At 42.3% G+C, this 12,478-nt stretch overlaps 1 protein-coding gene across 3 annotated transcripts; it reads left to right on the top strand.

The window, feature by feature from the left end:
- Nucleotides 1-7,277: 7,277 nt before the first annotated feature.
- Nucleotides 7,278-11,091, top strand: dmrt2b (doublesex and mab-3 related transcription factor 2b). 3 transcript variants are annotated; one of them, XM_083888426.1, is made up of 4 exons: nucleotides 7,278-7,333; nucleotides 7,659-8,063; nucleotides 9,333-9,435; nucleotides 10,110-11,091. In XM_083888426.1, the coding sequence occupies exons 2-4, from the start codon at nucleotides 7,665-7,667 to the stop codon at nucleotides 10,952-10,954; spliced, it is 1,347 nt and encodes a 448-aa protein (XP_083744552.1). In that variant the 5' UTR covers nucleotides 7,278-7,333; nucleotides 7,659-7,664; the 3' UTR covers nucleotides 10,955-11,091. The 3 variants fall into 3 exon arrangements, with proteins under 3 accessions (XP_083744552.1, XP_083744553.1, XP_083744551.1); XM_083888427.1 differs by lacking the exon at nucleotides 7,278-7,333 and adding an exon at nucleotides 7,365-7,442 and having other exon boundaries at nucleotides 7,659-8,042; XM_083888425.1 differs by lacking the exon at nucleotides 7,278-7,333 and adding an exon at nucleotides 7,365-7,442.
- The last annotated feature ends 1,387 nt before the right edge of the window (nucleotides 11,092-12,478 follow it).

The following is a 12,478-nucleotide window of genomic DNA, read 5'->3' as shown; positions in this document are numbered from 1 at the left end:
TTTTTTTTCTCCACTTATTTTACACTGGGTGATATCAAACAGTCATTTGTCATCATTATGTGAGATCATGACAAACTTGTCACATTTCATTCCCTTCATTCCCATCTAAGGTTTTTTTTTTTTTTTTATAAACACCTGCGGCAGCGCAATACAGTGACTTCATCAGATATGACAGCCGAGTGACCTAATATAGCGACGTGCTGCTGCCACAGGATTGCAAATGTCCTGAGCCGAGAATACCTTGTTTGTTTTCTATATTCCTACTGCACAACGATCCACCTCTGTGTGTCCTAAAAATCAAAAATAAATGCATGAAAGCAACATGCACTATTGCTTTTGAATCATACCCTCTGCTACAGAATGGTTGGTTTATAAGCTAACAAAATACAAGTATGAAATGACACAGTAAGGCTTATATTATCAATGTAGGTGGTTGTTTTTAAAACTGAGGTTTTCCTTCTGTTTTTTTTTTAAGTAATAATCCCTTCCACATCTTAAAAACACTTTTGTCCACATAAAAACAAACTAAAGCATGCCAATTCAACAGGTGCTGATATAACCATAAGTGTGAAGCCTTGTTGGGAACCAAGACAACAAAACTTATCCGTGTTCTGATAAGAGAAACTAAAGAACTCAATCACTGAGTTAAAGTCACAGGTTTGGCGACATCTGTCACAGCAGTACACAACTATCATGTAAACAAACGTGATGATACGGAGACACAGTGTCATATTTCTTTTCCCATACACACTTCCACTGTGAACCTGTAAAAATCTCAATTCAGGCAGGAGTTTTCTAAAATATGTGGTTTTAGAAAACCAATCCCACAGTTCCATACCTCAATGTGACAGGGGTCATTACAGCATGGCTGCACAAAACTTCGTTTTAAACATGCAACACACACTAATTAGCGACTAGTAAAGACTTCTAAAGCGGTTGTTTTTGGTGTAACTGAATCATTAGAATCAGGTAATTAAAAAGATTTGTTCACAGAATCGTTCAGTACTTCTTACAATTGACCACTGAACTGAAATAAAGCAGCAGGGGCTGTGATGCGATTTGTCTCTAAATACACCGGTCTCCTCTGTTAAATGTTGAGATTTATTGCTATTTCCTTATTAAATGTTGGAGATTAACTCAAGTTTCCAAGATTTTAAAGTATTTTTACTTGATGAAGTTCGGCATTCAGTAGAATTCTTGTGTTGGACGTCTTGCTCATGACTCATCCATTAACGACACTCTGATCAATCAATTGGCGACGTCACACTGAGCTCACGCAGCTCAGTTCGCTTGGAATCTCACCAGAGGAGACACTGAAAAAAAGTACCAGGTAACAGGTACTATTACTAATGGAAAAACAAAATAACCATGATGTAGTGTAGTGGAAAAGCACCATTATCATCCACTGGCACTGGGTTGCAGACAGACCTGGTTCTGGTTCTTTGAATCACCAAAAATTTAAATAACTCGCTCAATGTTGAATTACACAGGACAGATGGTGAAATTCAAAATTTAAAGACTCCCGTCATGGCTCTAGGTTCCTGCGCAAACCCCTGGAACAATTGGCAGAGTTGGGTTGTTTCATTATTCAGCTCCAATTCAAAAGTAAAAGAACGTCACCAGCTCTCTCTCCCCTCAGCTGGAGAGGAGAGAGAGCTCTGCTTTCAGTCAGTAGAGGCTGGTGGCCGGGGAAGAATGCATGGCTGAAGCATCCAAAGTATTGATTGGGATCTGTGGTGTGATGGTGACAAATAATAGCAAATTGTGCCAGAGTGTTTGTGTGTGTGTGTGTGGGCAGCAGCAGCCATGGAGACAATGCTATCAAGCAGCTTAGCTTGTCTGGAGCCCCGTCTCCAGGCAGTGGATTTCATTCCCTAAAATGTGTGCAGTCCACACATACTGTGCCTCATAAGACGAGATGAAAGTAATCCAACGGTGAAGGGTGATTTTTTGCGAAGATACAGAAGTCCTGACACCTCATCAGAGCAGGGAGCACTTTGAAACGCTTAGTATTTATTATACAGTATCTATTTTAGATCCAGCTTTATTAAAATCTGCACTGCGAGACCTTTTAAACCATCGCTATCTGATAGATTTTCCGTCTCACCGTCTGATTGCACACCGACTGTTTTCAAACCATGAACAGATAAGTCAGGTACAGTGTGTGTGTTCCTCAGATAACGCTATAATCTCTCCACTGTCCTTTCACCAGCTGTGGACCAACCTTGAGATGTTCACAGGTGAGTGTGGGGCTGCTTGTCCATCAAGGTCAGAATGTCGGATTAAACTGATGTAATGTATACAACCATGCAACAGGTATGGACGGTTTTCTTTCATGCAAAATGTGCTAAAGCTGCAGGATTTAGCACTGACCTCCCCGCGTCAAGAGCGCTGGTTATAAAAGCCGTAGCATAACTTGATAAGAATGATAATTTCATAAATATAAGATGACAAAACATAGATGTGAGGAGAATAGACATTTTAAGAGTGGGCAAGAACAAAATAAAGAAAATCGTGCCAACACCAGGTCTATTCTTCATTGTAATGATCCTAACACTATGGAGAAGGTTTATCTCACTCCTGGTCCTGCGGAGCCACTGTCTTGCATGTTTTAGGTGTTTCCCTGCTCCAACACACCTGCTCCAAATAAATGAGTTGTTATCAGGCTTCAGCAGAGCTTACCATTTGAATCAGATGCGTTTGAGCAGGGAAACATGTAGAACATGCAGGACATTCATTTGACTAAAGGCCTCACTGATGCATCAGGGTCTTATGGCAATCACAAAGATCCTCCTCCTTGATGACCCCTTGACCTCTGTGAAAGAATAAGAAAACTCTCTTCTGGTCTTGGCAGCTCTCTCAGAGGATAAAGCCTCAGGCAAAGATTAGTATATATTCTTTTCATCTGTTGCCAAAGTTTGCTGTTGGTATAAAGAAAAAAAAGGTATTGTAACAAAGCAAACTATGGGAATTTCAGTATCAGCAGACTCCAGGGCTTACTCCGACTGTTTCAACCTTTAATGTTGTGTGCAGCATATGAAAGAGTCCCAAAGAGACTCTGATCGAGTCTAACGTGATAAGGTTGGCAGTGTGTTTATTGGAGCAGGTGTTTTCTCCTCCATCTCAACTCACTCGACAAACTCGGTCTCAAAAGTGCAGGTTAAACCTCCCTTGCAGAAACTATCAAATTAATGGCCCCTGCCTGACACTGATAACTGCCAAGGTGTCACGAGCTTTGGAAGTCGGTGGATAAAGCAGCAAAAAAAACCTTCATGTAAAAAGGCACCATGACACACAGCCCAGTGTGGTTTCATTTCTCCTCTTTGAACTGACATTTAGCTGGATTGAGTTTGAAAACGGACCCCTCTCGTCCTCGAGCGGGAACTTGCAGGTTGTCTTGCCGTTTCCGTTTAAGGTACTTCGCAGGCTGATCGGCAAAATCCAGTCACAGGAGGACGAGAGGAACATCGAGGAAGACACGCTCGCCGGCAAAAAACGAGGAGTCTGTCAAACCCCATCTTTGCAACAAAAAAGGGAAGCGAATGGGCACAACTCTCAGTACAAGAAAGGACGGCGCAAAGAGCACAGGAGAGAGGAGGGGTGTGTGACGGGAATGCAGGAGCTCCATGTCACTGTTGATGACAGTCAATTTGTCTGAGAGTCAAGGGGCTTTGAGTAGTACACTCTACTGCAGGCAGCAGCAGAGCTGATGGAATTAATAAGGGGGTATTTACCCGTTTTTCCATGGACATGGTAATAGTACAGATTTAAGTGCAGGACGCCACTCAAGGGAGAGTTGACGCAAAAGAAGAAGAAAAAAGTCGGTAAAGCACTGCAGGGTTTGGAGCACTAAGAAGCAGTCACAAACGACACAAGTGCACAACGCACTGGAGAGCAAATTCAAAACACTTCACAATGAAGGTCAAATACATGAGCGAAGACGAGGGGAAACGGCCGAGGAGACTCACAGGACGCAGACAAGACGATTAATGTGACAGGTGAGTGGAGATTATACAGTGAGCGGAGCAGGTAGCGAGAAACAGGTGCGACTAAAGGCCACATTATACTTCTCCGACTGCGTATGCGTTATCTGTCTGCGTCACCGCGGAGACGCCTCGAGCCTTTATACTTCTGCGTCGTGGTGACGGATACGCGCTGCAATTTCCCGCCCGATCAGTAGGGGTCGCTGCGCAAGGTTGTTGTGCTTCTGGCTACAGTGAGCAATGGCGTCGCGAGAGAAAGAGAGAGAAAGACTGTTGTTGTTGAAACAGTGGCCGTTTCTCACTTTTCTGCGTCACGGAACGCAGTTTTAAGATAATTTGAGGCGAGAAATTGGCCATTTAGAGTCTAAACATGTGCTGTGTGTATTAAGATATGACGTATTTATAGTTTGGCAGCGGCGTTGTCGGCAGGTATCAGCTCCGCCTCTGTGGACGGTCGGGTGCCCACTGTGAGCCGGCACAGAGCAGCTTCGCTCTGCCTGTCCTGAGGACCATTCGCAGCTCTTGCCGTCTCCGTTGTCCCTTGACGGAGTGACGGACACTTAAAAAATATTTCGTGCAGTCGGAGACGACGCAGAGGCTCTTCGACAGTCTCTGCGTAACCTACGCAGAGCACTTTACGCAGAAGTATAAATTGGGCTTAACGCAACTCAGGTGCCGGACAGACGACACACACACACACCGGGGAGTACTGAGACACACAGGAAGCCGAGTCACCAAATAGCACAAAAAAAAATACAAAATACGATTCCAATAAATGCAACACAAAACCTCAAACAAAGGCTGAAGTATTATAAAGTACTACACACATACAGAGATAAACAACAATCTACTTACAATTAATCTGTCCATTGTTTTCTCGATTAATCCGTTGGTCCATAAAATGTCAGAAAACGTAAAAAAAAAAAAGATCAGTGATTGTCAAACCTGGAAATGATGTTCTCCAATGTTTTATCCTCAAACCAAAATGATTCAGATCTTAATGATTTCTTTGTTATGTGGAGCAAAGAAACTTGAACATATTCACATTTAAGAAACTAAAACAATCAGAAATCTTGTCTTAAAAACGATGAATTTAGTAATTGATTAACAATCTTAATTGTTTCAACTCTAGATACATAGTACTACATTCAGAAATTATTTTTACTACATAGTTACTACCCATGTAGTATGATGTACTATGTAGCCGTTCAACAATGACAGAATACGGCCGCTGTCTAAAACATGTTGTTGTATAATATATTCCATCTTTGAAATTTAATGCGCTCAAGCAAATATCAATCAGTTCCAGAGATTTTAGTTCAGATTGGGATTTAACACCGTGGGAAAATTGCAAATATTCAAAATGTGTTTCAAAGGCACCTGGAAACTGATAAGTTGATATGACATGATGAATGTGATATTCTCCTACCTGCATTGCTGTAGATTGCCACTGATTGTATCACTTTGATGATTAGATTTCAGATGCAGTTAGATGGGGTTCTTATAGCTATTTGATATTTGATCTTTTAACCCTTTATGATCCGACATCTACCTGAGACCTGCCGATAGTGAGGGCACCACTGGCTGTGGCTATAAGTCCCAGATCAAGATCAAAGGTGACTGGGCTTTTGGCACCTGAGCACTGGAATATAAGATGCTGCGTGAAAATAGCAGGGGTTTTTTTTCCCTACACAGAACCTGTGCATGACTTATTCATGACACATAATATATAAATATTGATTCGTAAAAACATTCCCACTCTTATTTAGCACACGTGTTAAAACAAACCTTGCATATTTCTGAGCAGGATAAAAAAAAACACATCTATAATTTGAACTGATGCAGATAATGAGTTTGTCTCAGTTTGCCCGGAGCAAGGAGTACAAACTGTGATAATTGGTTTTAATGAGCTAGGAGCTCACGAGTAAGTTGTTTGGTTCTTGAAATCCCGAAGGGTTCATCTGGAGGAGTGGAGGATTCTTCTGGCTGCTCAGTGAACATCAGGGTTGCATCAGGTGAAAAAAAAAAAAGAAGAAGGCAAATCCACCCTGGCTGTAATGACAGAATGTTTCCAGTAGGGAGCGCACTTTTCATACCATCTTGAGTTGAGTCTATGGCACATACATGATACTATACTCTGCTGTGAAGGGTCTTTTATACCATTCATTGGCACTGACAGTGTCTGTGAGGAGGAGGAGGGGAGTGCAGAAGAACATCAGCGTTCTTTGTGTTGTTGTGTATTTGTGTCGTGCAATAACTTGGTATATTGATTTTTAACCTGGTGATTAGTTCAATACCCAGGACAAAACACCCGGCAACTTTCACTAAGTTGGAATTTTTTTCAGCTTCAGAATTGGTGACATACCAGAGACTTTAGGATAAATTCTGGATTGTTGAATTATTGAACAGTATATGAATAAATACGAGTATGAAGATGACTCCTGGATAATGTGAATCTGTCTGTAACCCTCATTTCCTCTCAGGCTCGCTCTCTAGGCACAGGTAAGTAATTAGTCCATATTATGCCAGTTGGGTAAAACAGTACAGTACAGCTCACATTCAGTCTTGTATGTAAAGTACCTAAAAGGGATACTTCAGTAAAAGTACAAAGTATCTTACCAGAAAATGACTTTGCTCCTTGAGCAAGACACTTAAGCCCATGTTGCAGCGTGTGAATGGGTATGACATTATGTTTAAATGGGTGCAAGGGTGTGTAAATCAGCTCTAGAAATGTAATGAATAATAATAATAATAATAATAATCACGGATAGAAAAGCTCTATATAAATATAGATCATAAACAACTGTTCTGAATGTATTTGGTAATAACAAATAACAAAGATAGAGGAAATGCAGTGAAGTAAAAGCTGCTAGAAATATGAAAAACAAAGTCAACATATCTGTGAATTTTGTACTTAAGCACAGAAACAAAGTATTTGTACTTCTTTATATTACAACACTGCTCACATTTTGTTCAACCCCAGTTACATAAACCATCTATGACGATGCTGCTCCCATATAAACGTTATAATAATTATTCTATGTCAGTCATAGTGTTGTGTGTTGATTTTAATATTTCTGGGAAGTCCACAAATTTCACTTGAAAGATGAGAACATGTTGGGAGATGGGCAGGACAGGGCAGGTACACGTGTTTACAGAGGAGGAGGAGGAGGAGGAGGAGGAGAGGGGGGAGCTACTGTTGCTTTAAACGGGTTTCCCCAAATCTTTGCTCGTGGGTCCCGCGCCAGGACCTCGGCATTGTGGCCCCGTGTTGCTGCTGTGCGCTGCTTGTTCTTGGAAACTGCGTCAGGGAGCAGCTGAGGGCGGCTTAACATTTCAAACTTCTGGCGGTAGGCAACAAAGTTTCCACCGTAAAAAAAAAAAACTGAGATGCAGCAGCAGCAGCAGCGACAGACTTGGACCAGGGCAGCACCTCAGTAGTTGCTTAAGTTTCCAAAGGTACCGTCTTAGTACTTTTATGGAGGTTTAGAATTTAATGTGATAAGAATTCGTGCGTAAAACAACTCCAATGTCTCCAAATAATACAAAATCGATGTATTATTTTTCAGCACAAATTTAATTTGTTCCATTTTGATTTAAAACTCTGCTGCTGAATATTCAGCTCGCTTTGCACACTGCATTAAAAGGTTTTAGACACCTGTGTTTTTTTGTTAGTTATAGATGTCCTGTCAGCTGGAAGGAGGCCTGCAGCAGGAGACCCAAGCAAAATCAGAAGAACTGAAATCTGAAGACGCTGTTGACGTGATATGCGCTGACGGATTCGGCCCCGGGGACGGAGGACAGGGTGGCGTGGCCCTGTCCCCTGTGGAAGGAGAGCAGCAGCAGCAGCAGCAGCAGCAGCAGCACAACAAAGCGCGCAAGATGACCCGCAGTCCCAAGTGTGCGCGCTGTCGGAACCACGGCGTCGTGTCGTGTTTGAAAGGCCACAAACGCTTCTGCCGGTGGAGGGACTGTCGCTGCGCCTGCTGCCTGCTGGTGGTGGAGCGGCAGCGCGTCATGGCCGCGCAGGTCGCGCTCAGGCGCCAACAAGCTGCAGAGGTGAGAGGAGCGCGAGGCCAGGTCAGTGGTGAGAGGAGCACGAGGACTATATAGTAAAAAAAAATATGTATAATAATAATAATGTGGGTCATACCATGGGAGCATTTTAGGAAATTACTGACAAAAAAATAAGGCACTATTGAAGAACATAATCCTACATAATTGACTCAGGCAGCTGTTATAATTTTTCATCTTTTGATGCGCGTGACAGAAGTGATTCGGCTGCACAGATGAGGGGAGTTTTGATGTTATATCTTTGCTTTAACAGCTCGAGGCAAAAAGGCTTAGAATGTGTTGGTTTTTTATCATCAAGTCAAATGTTTCAATAATTTTAAAGGGCTTCAAGGGTTTTTTTTTTCTTGAGATTTGAGTGTGAAGTTATTTTTTAAATTAAGATCTTGTGATCAGAGAGAACTTGTAACTTGAAATAAAACTTATAGATCTTCTAGTAATGTTATGCATGAATGTAATAATAATAATAATACTATTTCTCATGGTTCTTGGCACTTTAGCTTATCCAGGTATTTATATACCTCTGTATACAATGAATTACATTTTTAGCCACTTAAATATTCACTCACTGGTTAAAAAGTCAAATATATACGTCACTGACTTTCACAAGTTTATTTATGAAGCACATATGAAAGAGCAGAATTTATCAAAGTGCTGTAAAATTACATGAAAGAATGAGAGAGCGCATATAATGGGACCAGCTAAAAAAAAAAAAAAGATGTGAAAAATACGAGATAATTGAGAGACAACTCACCAAACTTAACCTATAGGCCAAATCAAGCAAAACATGACTGTAAAATTAAACTGTGAGGCTAAAGAGTGACGAATAAAAGTCCCAAAAAAAAAAAAAACATGAGAGCACACAGTTGTCCTCTCCACTCAGCCTCGCCCGAGGTACAGCATGAGCAGCTGATCTGAGGATCAGAGAAATCTGTGGATGAAGCAGGAGCTCAGAGAGCACTGTGGCATGTGAAGCTTTACAAACAAACAAACAAAAGAACCAATGCATGGACGGATGCAAGTAAAAGGAAGAGATATCGTTCCCCCTTTTCTTAGCCGGCAGCTGCGGGCTGCAAACAAGGCAAGGATGAGTAGATGATACTTGAACACACAGCACTGCGGTCCAGCTGAAATAACTGCAATTTAAATTAGTATCACGACGACCTTTACTTGGCTCTTACATAATGTATTAAATCCCCTTAATTGCCCCTGGGTGACGGTATCTGTATAACATAATTATGTCCACATGTCTAATTCCTGTTCCCGTGTTTCTTTTAGGGTAAGAAGGGGGTCAAGTGTGCTGCTCCGCTGCGGAGGACGGCGTATCAGCGTTACAGCAGAGTAACCGAGCCAAGCGTCCTGGCGAAGAACATTCTGCAGGGTAAAGTTTAATTAACAGCTTCTTTCTCATTAACTTTAACCCTGTTCCCCAGGACTGATTCAGAATGTAGGTCCTTTTTTTCTTTATTATATCCGTAGATAAAAGCCAGTCTGATTTTTTTTTTGAATACTGTACTTTTGAAATTGTGAACGATCACGACTTTACATCATTAGCTGCATGCCTCCATTAAATTAAAGCATGGTTTTAAAGACACATGCACAATATATGTTTTTTCAGAGAGGATATTAGTCTCCACAGCAACTCTGAAAACACTGTACATGTATATTGTCAACAATATATGCAATACACTGTACAGTGGGTCTTATTGTACCTAACAGAGCCTTCTTTGGCTGACACTGCCTGTGCTTTTTCCTGACTGTCATTACGCGTCATTACACTCACTTACTTTATCTAAACCAACCTGTTCACCGTGGCTCAACTCTTTTACAACAACAAGCCATTACTCTCATAAATAGTGTGTATTAATACCCACTAGCTTGCAGTCAAAACTGTGTCCTCTACTCGGAGTGATGCTGCAAACTAACTGCGTAATTAAAATAATAAACAACAATGTACTCAAACATAAACACATCACTTAATTGCTCCAAATGACTTCATAGTTCGTGTGTAAATGAATGTACAACAGCAGCATGTGACTGTGCTCCCATGTTCAGGGCTGAGACCAGCGGTGCCTCTGGAGGAAGACAGCCCCTGCTGGTCTAAGCAGGCACAGCGCGATCAAACACACGCGGCGTGCCCGTCCATCAGTGCCCGGATGAGAAAGCGGCGAGCCTTCGCGGACAAAGAGCTGGAGAACGTGATGCTGGAGCGAGAGCTGAGACAGCGAGAGCTGCAAAGTGACTTTCCCTTCCCCTCCTCGGTCCTCGTCCCCGTGCTGCACCCGCCGCCTCTTCCCATCTCCCCCAGCCTCCACTGCTGCACGCTCAACAAGGACCCCGCAGCCGCAGGAGCATCCGGCTACATGTATAAATATAAGCCTCCACTGTACGAGTGCGACTTCCAGTTCTGTCACTTCTTCCACTTGAAGAGCAGATCGTCAGCAGAAGGTGACAATCGTGACATTTTAAGGTCAGAGCAGGCCAGGGGAGATGACGAGGTGCTGAACGGTTGGAAAATCTGCGAGAACAAAGACCAACCGGAGCCGATGCATCTACCGTCACAACAAGGACTCAAAAATCCCGGCAACATTTGTCTGTCACACAGCAAACCCGTCAAATTGCCCTCAGAACCCCCACCAGAAATAATGGACTCAAATGGCTCTGCAGACATCACACAGTCTGTTTTCAGATCAGATCAGAGTATCAGGGGCGGACCAGACGTCAGTGAACCCAGCAGGACTGATTCCAGACCTCTGACAGCGAAGGCCTGGAGCACAAACACTCCTGCCGCCCCGGCAGGTCCTCATGCCGACTCTGTCAAGAGCCTTCATGGTAGCTCCAACAGGACTCCCACTGTGAGGCCATTACCTTTCTCTGTAGAGGCCCTACTCAGGGCCTGACAGGCAAATGGAAAGTGATGGAGAGCACTTTGTTTATGTGGGGACCAAGCAAGTGATGAAACGGGCATAAAAATAAAAATGTTTTTTTTTTTGTTATTGTAAAGAGGATGCTGCAATAAAGTGGTGATATATATCAAGAGGTGAAATACATATAAAACATTTTCCTTTTTTTCCCCAAAGAAAAATGTATTCTACTACATTTTAATTATCATTAAAGATATACCAATGAAAGGTTTACCATTACTTCCCTCCATTGAGCATAATCTGCACACATATACTGTACATTTTATAAACTTATGTGGACTCATTTGTCAGCTCTTTGGTAAACGTGATCCTATTTCATCCACTTTTTCTTTTCACATCCATAAAACGAAGTTGCCGAAAAAGTCAAGTGGTGTTTGACCTCGAGCCCATGTCTTACGCCACACTTTTGATTTTTCGGTCCAAGTGTCGATGTTGCTGGTTGTTCTTGGGGATTTCCGATGTCAGAACAAACCAGGTGCTGCTCAGAAATCTCACCAGAAAACTAACAGTGCGAGGTGAAGCAGGTTCTTTACCGATGAGATCAAAGTTTCCATATTGTGTCTGCAATAGCACGGCGAGGGTTGAAAATAAACCACCAACTCGGATACTTCTTTGCATGTATTATTTATTGTTTTTTCCATTGTTCCCCAAATGTAGTCCATTTTGGCAGAACACAGTCTAAACCCCTCTGATCACATGGCATACTGTTAAATATTTCATACGGTATCATTTCATCAAACAGGGAAATGGAAATGATCACCAAAGGCTGAATGTGAGGCTGCCAGTGTTGTCTAGGCAACATTGTTCTTTATGCACGGTTATGTATCCAGGCTGAATTCGTTTGAACTCGAATTTGATCGATATCCACTTTTTTTCCCCTTCTTCCTCTTTCTCTGCCTTTTGTTCTGTCCTCTTATCTCGCAAAGATGGAGGTCAGATACTTTTGACAACTCTCGACCTTGTGGCGTCGACGCGCTGTTGATAACGCGCTCCTCCGTGTCTGTTTGTGTGTATCTACCAGCATATCACACTGCTTTCCTTTCCTCCCTGTCCTTATTCCCACAGAAGACAGAGAGGGGGGGGGGGAGACTGCTACAGAGGCACATGAGGGATATGTGGAGAGGAGGGAAAAAAGAGAAAAGAATGATGTGCCATTTTTGGTTTGTTGTACGCAAATCTGTGTTATCACTATGTTAATATCCCTGCAAAGAAAAATGGTCATTTTCACCATTATGACAAAAAGATAATCATCAATCCCAAAGGGGTGATAATGACTTGTGTGAAGAATAACACAGAGGATGTAAATCCATTTCCCTGCAGCAAAGCTAAGGGAAAAAGCTCATTTATCTAGTTAATTCTGGGGGGTCTATATAGATGAGGCGTGTGGCTGCTTAAGACACAGTAATCCTGACGTGCCACTCACATTCTGCCATTCTTGTTAGGACTGTGCCAGAAACAGATCAGCTCTTAGCCCTGGTGTACTTTTGAAAGCTTCGATTT

This window comes from Microchirus variegatus (genome assembly GCF_963457635.1).
Source record: "Microchirus variegatus genome assembly, chromosome: 4".
In the NCBI taxonomy this organism is placed as follows: Eukaryota; Metazoa; Chordata; class Actinopteri; order Pleuronectiformes; family Soleidae; genus Microchirus; species Microchirus variegatus.
The sequence above is the reverse complement of the archived record's forward strand: the minus strand, read 5'-3'. Positions and strand labels throughout refer to the sequence as shown.